The sequence below is a fragment of the Neopsephotus bourkii genome, unplaced genomic scaffold, assembly GCF_033783945.1.
Source record: "Neopsephotus bourkii isolate Nb327-2 ecotype Australia unplaced genomic scaffold, CSIRO-AGI_Nbou_v1 NB_1358, whole genome shotgun sequence".
NCBI lineage: Eukaryota > Metazoa > Chordata > Aves > Psittaciformes > Psittacidae > Neopsephotus > Neopsephotus bourkii.
This window is the reverse complement of record NW_026901837.1, coordinates 1,776,431-1,789,156: the sequence shown is the minus strand read 5'-3', so window position 1 is coordinate 1,789,156 and position 12,726 is coordinate 1,776,431. Positions and strand designations below refer to the sequence as shown.

Below are 12,726 nucleotides of genomic sequence, written 5' to 3'. Positions count from 1 at the left end.
GGATAAGACAAAGCCCCCATTTAAGAACAAAACCCCTACCCGATGGCTAGCCCGTTAATGACCAACCACTCTATTTGTCCTGGTGGATGAGGAGCAAGCTGATACTACAGACAAAGCTTTGTTAGCCACTGGGCTGTTCTTCAATCAGGCCACACAAGCAACTAATTGAAATGCCCAGTTTCCCCCTCAGGATTTGATTTGATACACAAGCTAGGGTAGGTATACTTTTTTTTTTTCTTTCTTTTTTTTTTTTTTTTCCCTATAATGTATTAATTCAGCCACCACAAGTTTACAGCTGGACTAAGTGGAATTACAGCATATAAACCTGAAAATCTATCTGCAGGGATCCAGCTAAGCCCTGGAGAGAGACAAGTCCAGCAATACAAATCCAAGGAATTTTGGAAGTCAATCCATTAGGATTACTAGGCCTTTGATTGTGGAAGTTGAGGGCTCAAAATATGGAAGCGATGAACTCCCAATCTTCCTTCATTTTAGCCTCTTTTCAGAGGACTTATTGACCCCATTTTTTCCTATTAAAGACACTGATAAATGTGGACAGATTTATATTGCTTTTCCACTATATCTGCAATGAAAGAAGGCAGGAAAATATTTGTTTTCATGAACTCATGGTTAACATGACCTTTAAATTCTCCTATGTATTTTCTACATATTTAGAGTGGTCACAAGCAAACTCATCACTCTCCTCACCAACTAAACCAACTCTCCCCCTCTTTTAAGTTCATGTTAATTTTCAGCATGCTGTGTTGTACCTAAATGAGGAGTTTCAGGCTCTAGTTACTTTAAACTATTACTCTGCCTCCCAGAGGTGAAGAAATCTCTGTGCCTCCTGCAGACCAGGATTACATTCTCAGTGGGCAGTCTCTCATTTTAGCCTACTGATCTGTGGTAAGCAGAAGGCCAACAGTTTCCCGAGGTAGGTGCCAAAGTAATATTCATTGTTAAACCCAACCGTTAAAGAAAAGAAATACCAGATTATAGGGATGCACCAATGAATCTGACTTTATCGTTGCTGTGGATATAATACAAAACACTAACTGAAGCAAGGGGAGTCTTCACTTTCAGAAGAAATTAAATTTTATCTCTTTGTTCCTTCCTGTCCTGACCTCACAGGGTACTGTAGCTGAATCACAGGTGCTGGTATCAGGAAACCTGGGTTCTGTTCTTAGCTCTGCCACGAGCTTCTTACGTGGCTTCTGGCATGCCTTGTACTGTCTCCATGCCTCAGCTTCCTTATATAAAAATGCAAATATTCCTACCTATTTCAGAAAGAGTGTGGTCTAGTGGTTTAAACCACAGAATCAAGAGGTCTGCATTCTCAAACTGAATACAGTACTAATTTCTGCTGTGGCTTTCAAGCAACTACCCTTACCTGCCCAAGGGGTCAGCTTCCCTTGAAAAATATTGAATGGCCAAAAACCACCAAGCTTCCTGGCAGAGCATGTGTGCTACTTTTCAAGTGAGTGATTATTTCTGGCTGGATGAGAGCTCAGCCTCATCCTGTAGTGAGGCCACTTACCTGGAGTGCATAAGAAAAGACAGTCCAAACTATGGCTAGCAAAGGTTTTGGGAGCTGCTCTCACTACAAGGCTATGGTGACTGCCACCCAGCAGAGCTGGCCTGATTCTGGCCCAGCCAGAGTCCTAATTCAGCATGTGGAGGCATCAGGCTAAAATCTCAGATCTTCACCAAGTGGGATAAAGGACTGAAATGGTAGCTTTCCCCTTCCCCAGGGAGCACTCTGTAACTTCTGGCTATTTTGCAGCAAACCAGTGTGACTCTCACGCTCTCTCCTCCTCCACTTTTCCTCCATGAAAAACTCCCCAAAGTTTTGACTCTGTTCCACCCAGAATAAGTAGCAATTTGAAAACTTTCACAGGGCAGCAAAAGCACTTCCTGTCTGGCTCTGTCTCATGGCTCTCTGGCTCACTGGACACTTGCAAAGGTTAATTAGATAATGCTTAGATATTCATAATATGCAAAGTGACAGACAACTGATAAGCATTAAAGTTATGAAGCATAAAAGGGTCAGTCAGAGAGCATGACTTTATAGGAGTCTAGAGTAAAATACTGTTAACCTCACAGAAACATGTGTTTCATCACTATGGACTTCAATAAAGCTAGGCAAAGTTGTTACCAGTATCATCACTAACCTACTGAAAAAGACTGATTTTTAGGAAGAAAACATGGGGAATCAGATCAATAAATTAAGGGAGGGGGAGCAAACTGCATTAATCTGGGGTATTTTGGTTTTGAAAATGCAGATCGGAAAAAAAGCTGTGCTTTTTTTTTTTTTTTGAGAGCTTTCCAATCTCCCTATTAGATAAAATGTTATAGTCTCATTACACATGTTGCCTACTAGATGTGCTCTGACTTTTATAGATGTCAACCCCATTTCTTAATTCAAGACATTTGTCTCTTGTGATCTCTGCGCCTCTAGGTTAGAGTTCCAGCCAGAGAGGTGAGCCAGCTTGTATCTGCAATGCAGCCATAAAATCCTCCAGCACTGCATCCCCAAAAGCTGCTGCTGCCCTGCAAAAGGGCCTGGATTTTGTCTGTCTGCAGCTCAGCACCCAGAAAGGACATTCTGCAGAATGGCTCAGTGGACATCCAGGAAAACTGCTTTCAGGACCTTATCTGAAGGACAATACTTAACTTTCACCACCTGGGCCTGGCCCCTGAAAGGAAACAGTCACACTCAATTATTGTCTTTTTCTAGACAATTACTATTTAATCAAAACTCCAGCTGATATTAACTGGTGGAAAAAAGGCTATTTTTAGTCAGGACAGTGATTCCCCCTCACTCCTTTCATCTATGAGTAATGTATTTCCTTTTGCTCTCAGTACCACAAACCAGTCCACACCAGATGCTCAGTATTAGGTAAAATTAAAAATGTGGGCATCATACCCTTTGAAAGATGCTTTGAACTCAAATTAATATACCTAAACCCACTATTTAAATTAAAGATATCCTGTCTCTCTGCTGTGTAGTTTTCCCTTTTATCAGAAGGGGAATTTTAGTCCATTTAAAGGTTTTTTGGTTCAGCTCCACAGACCACGCTTTGACTTAACAACACATTGTAATTTCCTTTTACCCACAAGAATAAAGAAAATGTATAGAAGCAACACCATAATCTTGTCAAGCACCCTCTTTCGTTTCCCTGAACAAGCCTGTTTGAGAAAATGTGAAGCCTAAGATTTTTAAGATGTTATCTGGAAGATGTTTAGATCAGGGAATACTTTTATTGAAAACAGACTCACGTATTTTTACACATCTACTGATGTACCCACACACATCAAATATATGCCTACTAAATTCTTTTATGGACAAGAACAGAGCAGTCTGCAACCTGCAGAGGTTTTGTAGAGTTCAGTCCCCTTGCCTCAGCATTTTACCTTCTCCAAACTTTCGCCCCAAAGCTGTGCAGATACTCAAGAAAGCCCCACCAGTTCTCACACCTAGGGAAGTAATGACTGGGGAGTGCCTGTTCCCAGACAAGCCTGTGAGCAGGGCTCTCTGCTGTGAGACATAAAAGCACGGGAGAAATGTAAAATACACCAATTTCTCAGGTACCGCTATGTATATGTAAGGAATGGGCTCATGCACTACTTGTGCCATTTATTTGCATCTTTAATCTTTTTCAAAACACAGATTTAAATGCAGCTGTTCCACCTCTGGAAAGCTACAGGACTCAATGCAATTTGCTGAACATACTCAGACTTCACACTGTACAAGCAAACTCCATCCACCTTCACATTCAGTCTACCCCCTCTTGATGTCACCCTTGATGCTACCACTGGCAACACTCAGAATACAGCCAGAAGTGTAAGAACTGCCTTTTCCCTTTCCCTTTTGCACTGAGCCACAGAGCTGCAAGTACTGTGACAATGGCTTTGTTTTAGGTCCTGGGGGACCTTGAAGCATGCCTTGACACACAGAGCAAGTCCTGGGGGCACCCATTTGTGCTCTGGTGGCACCCAAGCATGCATGGGACGCTGTTGCTTCTGCAGACCCTGAGGTCTCACTCAGTGCCAGTGAGGCATTGGAGGGCAGGCCAGCCATAGCCACAGCATGGAAAGATGGACCTGCCAGGAGATAAAACCACCACGAAGCTGGAGAAACCAATGCTGAACCTGCACTAGGGAGCAAGGGGAGAGGCTTTAGTTGGCACTGCTAATGATGCCAACAAAACGTACTTTGGGACAAAGCAAAGGAGCAAGTTAGGCATCTGCGAGTTCTCTTGGAGTGGGTTAGACAGTGATAGTAAGGCCATTTATCCCCAAGAGCTTTCTCCTCGCCGGAGGTGTTGAGTTAACTGGCTGTGACCTCCCACTGACCCAGAGGCAGCATCTGCAAGTGGTGCGCAGCGGTGGCAGCCAGGAAGCGCTCTTCCCAAACAGCGCCCTTTCAAAACACCACTCCAAAAGCAACAGCTGAGGTGACCCAGGAGTCAGCCGCCCGGCCCTGTCCAGCATGGAGGACGTCTCCCTTCACCCTCCTGGGGGTTTCATCCATCTTCATTTGCTTTTTCTTGCTGCCATTTCCTCTGACTTTTCAAACTTGGGACACTGGTAGCTATTAGTCATTCTCTTGTTTCTCACCAGCCGCGCAGTGAAGAGCTGCAGCTTTCTACCAATAAATTCCACATCAGAGCCTACTTAGCCATTATTTTAATAGCTGTTTTTTTTTTTCCTGCTCAGCTATCTCTTAAGCAAAATCAGGTTTTACTGCATTATCATGGTTTAGATTTCTAAGAGAGAAACAGCAATTATTAAACATCACTCTGGGTAGCCGCAAAATCACTTGCTAATGAAAACTCTGAACAGGAATGAAAATATAACTGAGGTATGAAGAAAGTAACTTTCCAAACCATATGAGGTTAGGCAAGTATGAACGAAGATCTTCTCTATGCACCTTGGCTATAAAAACGGTGAAAAGGTGAAGCAGCAGGACTTTCTAACAAATCAGTTAGCTTTTGGTAATTCTAATGATTTTAGTCAGCAACTTGCAAAACTACAGAGCTGGTATTCAGCTGACATCAATTTGAGTAATCTTGTTCCGTAGTCTGCTTAAGAGATTGATAATATATTTGAGCTTCACAGTGGTGAAGGGGAAAGTTAGCCCTTCTCTGCCTCTCCCCTTCTGGGTGTTTCAGGAGGGATGGAGGGAAAAATGAGGTGTTTTAGGGGCAGAAAACTGGGGGAGAAATGGAAAAGCAAGAAGGTGCCCTGGTAGCAGATATGGGTACGGAACGGATCATGTTCTCCGTTCTAAGGGCAGACCCCAAAACTCTCATACATGAACCCTCCTCCCAGGACACGAGAAGGCAGGCTCTCGAGCTTCCATTACTGGACAACGATGGTGGGGAAGGCATACAAACACACAGCCCGTGACAAGAATCTCTCAGCTCAATAGAAAAGACAGAAAATAGAGTTTTTGTGTAAGAGGAAGAGATCAAATAACTTCCCCAAGGCTTCACTGAAAGTAGACAGTAGGGACAGGAGCTGAACCCACGCGTTCTGAATCACAGACCTTTTTCTCAATCACAAGACCCTCATTTCTCTTGCATTGTTTGCACTATCTACAGTAACCAAGAATGCCTTGCCCTCTTAAATCAGGAATTGAACACTAAACCTACAAATCACCTGGAAAATTCAGATGTCTTGATGGAAGGGCAATGGGTTCCAAAGAAATTACAAACTTTGCTATTGCTCTGGAAGAAGGGTGTCATTTCCTATGCTGGTCATCTGTGTTGAATCAAGATCAATTCAGATGGCAACGGGTTAGAACATGCAGAGCCTTTCTTAGAAAAGACACAAAAGAGCGCATCTATGCCATGCAGCATCCTCCACAGAACCAGCTTCAAGCCTCCATCCTGGAAGAATGTAGTGCCAGGAGGGGCATCGCTTAATCAAGACAGAAATGCAGATACATTAGCAGCTAAGTTAATAAGCCTTACAGTTCAGAAAGGCACACAAATTTAAGTCTAGGGGCATACTTACATTGTTTCTAAGGCTACCTTAATCACTGCCTATACTGATGAACCTTGTTCTATTATGCAACACAAACATGATCTTTCTTGCTTTCTGCCTTTGCTCAGGCTGGGAAAGTATATGGTTGGGCTCTATAAATATGTCATGGGGTAAATAGCAAGGACCTATTTCTTGAGCTTTTTCAGCTGAATATTTTCATAGAAAAACAGAACTGACCTGAGCATGTTTGGGTCAGAAGTTCTTTCTTCTGAGAAGTGCTTTTCTGTCACAGTGGTGGGGCAAAAAATCCTACCCTTGGTAAGACAGGCCTTTTTCATTAGTAAAATGATTTTTTATGAAGTTGCATTCCTCATCAGGAGACTGGGCTGAGTGGGAGGCCTCTTCTAGACTCATCTTTTCCAGGAGATCTTCTGAGAAGTATCAGGTGGTCTAGATATTCAGATACTTCCAGAAGGATGAACTAGTAAAGCATTATGCATACATTTGTCAGAGCAGACTGTACATAATAAAACAAACCACACTTTTCCACCCCTGAAGAAAATTCTAACTGACTGAGCACTATACATGCATGTGCACACTCATGAACATACATTGTTTGCAGTACCAAAGCCACCGTCAAGCAATTTCTCACTCTTACAATGCATGTATTTTATGTAAAACAGAATCAGGTCTTTGGGATAGGCTTTGTCTTTTTAGCCTTACATTGTCAACACCCCTTTTAATTAAAAAAGGAAAACCAAACTTCCTTACCTCGTTCCAAGCGGAAGCACAAGCAGCTACCTGCAGATTCAGCCAGAACCCTTTCGACATCCTACAATATGTCTGTTGAATTCAGGATCTTGGGACACGTATAAATCACTGCAGGTGCATTGGGCTGTGCCCATTCATACCTGCTGTAAAGAAGCTGAACTAGTAGTGATGTGTCTGGCCCAAGTTCCTTAAACAACTCCTGAAACTTCATTGCAGATTGCTACATCAGTATCATTTACCTGCACAGCTGATGCCAATGCTGGCAACACCTTTTAAAAGTCACTGCTGTGTGCTGTGCCTATTTGGATTAAGAACAACTAAATGATGAAAGTATCAAACATTACAAATGGAGATTATCAAACTCTACTAGAAGTGACCTGGAGGGGGACAATCCTGAATGATCCTTACTGCAAAATAAGTCAGACCTATCTTCCTAATTAAAATATTTAAGAAAAAAAACCCAAACTCTTCCCTTTTCTTCCTGTATCCAAATGAAGGCAAAACCAAGTATTTCCTTTCCCAGTGATGGAAGCAATACCAAGTATTATGTTAGTATTAAGTGAACTTCCTCCCATCCATTTCTGTTGGGAGTTAATGTCATCTGACTTAAATGCGATTAATAAAAGTGGGCTCTTCAGTTCCAACAAACTAAAGCCTTGCAAATTTATACACAGCTGCTTCAGGCTTCTCCTATGGTTGATCGGATAGGGTGTCTTTTGAATGGACTCAATGAAACACATTTTCACACCTGTCAGACATAGATTAATATCCCCTGCTAACAGCACTTTAAGAACAGCCAATTAGTTCTAGTTATAGAAGCTTTCATGGGTAAGGGGAAGAAGCAGCCTGTTATCACCATCAGGACTCATTGTTCGCCTGAACAGATTTGTGGCCCAAACCTTGTGGCCTCAGCAGTTTGACTGGAAGCCCTGCTGCACGCTACTGCAATGATGACTTTATCCTAAACTGCTTTAATGACGATGGAGAAAGCAGGGGTGACCATGATTGTAAAAAAGAAAATAAACTAGAGCTATGCTGAGACAACAAAGCCTAACACCCATTTTCAAGCCAGAACTGGTTTGCTGAAATTTCCTAATCATCCCAATTCATTTCTTGTCTAAGATAAACCCTTCTTTTTTCTCTAAAGGGACAGTACTTAATTTGTAATAAAACATTTGCTCCTGCAAGGGGAAAAAAAAAAAAAAGTGCAATAATGTTGCTGAATTTGCAAAAGGGGGATAAGTAAAGTTTTGGCCTTGAAGCAGCAGTCTTAAGAGTGACAACTGCAGTGCTAACACCACTGGCGAGATACTTGAAAACAAGTCAGGGACCAAGGGTTAGTCCGGCCATTCAAACGTGACAGGAAGGCTAGTTAATAAACACCAGCTAACCCCTTCAATTACAGCAATAAATTGTTCAATTGGTTAAATGTCCACAGGTTCTGCCCCAAACACCGCTGTGAACTGTTTAATTAGCAAACTCTTGCCTCACTGGACAAACAGATCTTGGTGAGTGCGGGAGGGATGCTTGGCCCTGCGAGAGTGAGGGGCAATAGTGCCCCGTGCAGCTTGCCTTTGCACCACACAACCTGCTATCTTAACAGCTCCAGAGATCATTCATTCCTTGCTGCCAATTTTTAAAAACAGAATTACGACTGTACAGGCCAAATACGGATTAATCACCACTGTTTTCCCATCAGTTTTCTGTATTTCGATAAGACACCACGCAAATTACAGGTTCTCACCTGCCACAAGATTAGATAGCCATGCCTGCGATATGGGTTATGCAGCACAAGAGATACCGAGTACTTGGAAACTGCATGCTGTACAAAACAGACCTGCAGATTACAAGTCAGCGGGCCTATTTCTTGAAAGTGTTTACCACACTAAATTTGGGATTATTTCACTAAGAGTTAAGAATATTCAAAGCCTTGTAAAATGATTTATCATTGAGACAAACTATCTCAATGATCTTCATACTGGCAATGAAGGGTATGAAAAAATGTAATATAACAAAGTTTGCTGTAAAAACTATTGAAAAAAAGTTACTTCTGGTGAATAAAGCAACAAGTTTAAGCTGATCACTGAACATCGATTCAATGTTAAAGACTCACATAAATTGCCTTCATTGTATCTTTGATCACTTTAATTCTACATAGCCTGTTACTAACTAAAAAACCACACGCTGATGAAGGGGGAAAGTATGTGTGGGCTTTTTAAATCTTTACACTAATTAGATACATTTACCAGAATTTTCATGTCTGAAAAAAAAACACCACCCAACAAACCAGTCACAGGAGATAAGTATTATTCGTTATGCTTACACAACGATGTGAAATTGCATTTCCCCGCTGAAGTTTTCTTAATGAACTAAACCAGATGTAATTTATCACATTTGGGAGTAAAATATATACAGTGTTTGTCTGTGGAAAGCTTCCTGTCTCTCTAGCAAAGGTATTTGTTTGGAAAAGGGCTTTAAACAAAAACGTTCATTTGGAACCAAATATAACAATGTTGAGGAGATCTACCATTTTGCACTTCTGCCTGAGAAGCAGAGCCTGGATCTTCAAAGGATATCCAAGGCACAGACAGGCAGTTCAGTTTACTGGGGGAGAATGGGGTTGGACTATGTCCCATCCTCCACTTTGCAAAAATGCACAGATCATACTGTTGAATACTGTTCAATGAACTTGGAATGCTTCCGGTTGCGCTTACTGGCTCCTGGGAATCATCTCCTGAACATTATCTTCTCCCAGTGAGCCTCAGCACCTAACTCAAGCTTGAAGATTCTCCTCCAAGTACCTACCCCCACAGAGCTCCACATCCACTCTGGAACACCTGTAGGTCCAGCAGTCCGTTAGTGCCTCATGCTTAAGGACACAAATGGTCTCATTTCATTTAGCACGAAACCATTTGATTTGATTACGCACATCTTGCAGAGCTAAGCAAAGCAAATGTACATTCGGGTTCACAGTAAGACTTCTGTTGAATTCAGGAGTCACTGGGTCAATCCTGCAGACTATACTGAGCGCAAATGTTAATCTTTATATGTTGCTAGACCCAACAGAGAAAAATGCTGCAGGGGGACCCTTTCCAGCTAACAAATTACATCAGTTGCTTCATGGTGTATGTGGTGCTTAATTTTAAAATAAGTAATTCTTTTAAACCAGTACCATTAAAAGCTATATACTCACTTAAAGAACTTGCTGAATGTCTGTGCCTCAGGAGTGGACAATTTCGAACTACTGGGGGGGGGGCCCCCCCCCCGTTTTGTAGTACTAAGCAAATTAACATCTCTAAAAAGTCTGGGGCTCTCAGGACAGGCTTTCAGTTGACAGTGATTAGCATAGCCTCTCTGAATTAAATAGACTGAAGCAATTCACGCCATTGAGAATCCACGGGGGCAGGGTGAGGAGAAACTGCAAATTAGGAAAAGAATAGAGAACACAATACCAGCACTGATGTCCTGGCACACAGGCTTTTATTCTGGAGACAGTTTACAAGCAGTTCATAACCTTTGGACTCCAGACAGTCTGTAGAACCAACAGGAGGAGGTTCAAGAGTTGGTCTGAACTTTCCATCCAGCCCCGGCACTGTCAATATTTGGAAGGTGCACTGGAACTCATAAAGTCTCCGCAAAATGTATGTTATTGAAACAAAACAAAAAAAACCAACCCTGAAGCGTGCATTCATAAAGTACATTTGAGACTTTACTACTTTAATCCGAAAGATATTAAGGAGATAAATATTTTTAACTTTGCTATGCTTAAAAGGAATTTAAGTAGCTAATAGCTAATTAATAGCTAATGCATTTTTAACACAGAGTCCAAAACCAGCCTCTCATCCCACATTCCTCATTTCAGATTCATTAAAAAAAATATTTATAATCTTAAACTTTCTCCAGTTAATGAAATAATTCATAAAAATTGCCCAAGTATGATTTTTCTGCCCATGAAAAAAAGTGACTGGAGAATGCACAAACCTGTATCATTCATGTTACAGACCTGTCAATATTTTGCTGATCTGTTTAAAATATCTTCATTTTTATTTAATTCTTCATTATAAATGGATTGAATTACCATATCAAACCATACTCAGGCATGAGTAAGTCTGCCAAGAAAAATATATTTTAAGGGCTACAAATTAAGGTTTTGTTCTTTGACAATAACTTAAAAAAAATAAATAGGAAAATATTTATGGCTATGTATTTTAGTTTGTGAACGAAAGATTCTTATAATAGTTATTATGTACTCTAAAGGATTCCATAATGTGTTAACCAGAAAGTGACATTCACTATTAACTTAATTGACAAAGCTTTTGTGCAACCAAAGCCAAATGAAGTACGCTGTTAATAAACAACATAAAAGTTATCTTTTAATTCTCTCATCACTTTATGTTTTTTGCTGTAAGTCACAGGGAACTTAAGTGAATTAAATGTACTTACACCAGTGCAAGGATAGCCTAAAGGAAAAGGGAGTTGAATGCCCAGCAATGTTTTAACAAAGAATTTTTACCTGGTCAATAAAAATACCTTAAATGCATCAAATTCTAAACTTCTGTCCTGAACAGAAGCTTTTACTGTGAGCAATAGATGCTATACAGTTATAAATCCATTACCTTATTCAAAGCTAACAATCTCATTTGTTTGCAGAGGTAGGTTGCTTAATTCATCAAGCGAGGAAAGCTAGTCTGAAAAAATAATCACAGACAATTTCCGACGTACTTAATGCATCTCCAACTAGTAATGATCAAAAACCTGAAATACCAACTTACTCTGCCCATAGCTGTGAAAAAAAAAAAACCCACTCATTCAGAACCAGCATTTTTCTAACAGTTTAAGAACTGTTTGCATTAAAGATACTAACTCAAACCATTTATGCAATGCTATTACTCACTGTAAGAACTATGCTTGCATGAGAGGTCTCTCCCATATACAAAATGTAAATTTTTGCCTTTGCAGAAGTTCAGAAAACACAACTGTTATCCCATATGCCTTATGACAAGCAATTTCCACAGTTTTCAAAGCCCCCAGCATATAAGCAAGATCCAGTTTTGACTCACCTGGTCCATCAGGTTTTTGCCTTGCACAGAAAGCTCAAAGTTTCAGCACTATCTTGCCCCTTCCTTCACCATACAGAGTATTTCCACATGGTAACCTCCTCCATAAAGCATGATCTTGCCTATTTTTCTCCCCTTTCTCAAAGCTTGAAAGCAAAGTTACGCCAACAATCCTGAGCAGCTTTATACTGCATCGAGCACCTGTTCACACAACAGTCACTTACAAAATCAAAGTAACAGCTGAGTCGAGGTCAGCCACCCTATGAACTTCAGGACATACTCAGAGAGCCCACTACCCTCTTTCCCTTCTGTCTTTATTTGAAAATAGCAGCTTTAGCAACTTGATGCCTGCCTTCCCTTCCCTGTTTGAGCCGGCAGTGAAAGCCCTCCTGCTGTCTTCTACTCCTAAGAAAGCATTAATCTCCAACCTGGGCATGCCTCTCTGCAGAAGTAAGACAGCTCATCCCACACTGATAAGAGTTTGTATGAGAAGCACAGGTTCAACAGCGCGGGTTAACCATTAGCTAGCACCCATACAGGTCGTATTACACTCACTATGCATGCTTGTTAAGGTATCCTTAAATGAAGTTTAGCTTAAGAGGAGCACTTGGGGCAGTCAGTCTTCTCTAAGCACCACTGAAGAATAACACCCACTTCCCCAACACAGCCTCAACACAGAACGTCACCATGAACACAGAGCCAGCCTTGGGCACCAGCTTCACATTCGTCAGACAGTGGCTGTCATACACACCACTTACACAACTCACATGTTTATTACTGATACCAAAAACTGCTCAAAAGGAACTCAGGGGCACTGAAAACTCACATAAGATGTTCACAAATTCAACAAACGTCCCTCCACATTCACCTGTAACATGCTCCACTCTAGAGGCTGAAAGCAGCAGCT

The 12,726-nt window shown here is 41.2% G+C and overlaps 1 protein-coding gene across 2 annotated transcripts in view; it reads right to left on the bottom strand.

Moving 5' to 3' along the window:
* PRDM1 (PR/SET domain 1) overlaps positions 1–12,726 on the bottom strand; it is a 99,946-nt gene that overhangs the window by 42,560 nt on the left and 44,660 nt on the right. The window contains exons 1-2 of one of the 2 annotated variants that reach the window (XM_061366748.1): positions 11,823–12,463; positions 11,379–11,450 (exon numbers count right to left, since the gene is read on the bottom strand). The exons of the other annotated variant lie outside the window; for it this stretch is intronic. Of the exons in view, the coding sequence (XP_061222732.1) occupies positions 11,379–11,402 (24 nt within the window). The 5' untranslated portion in view covers positions 11,403–11,450; positions 11,823–12,463. Of the gene's footprint in view, positions 1–11,378; positions 11,451–11,822; positions 12,464–12,726 lie in introns of those variants that run through there. 2 annotated transcript variants of the gene reach the window in all.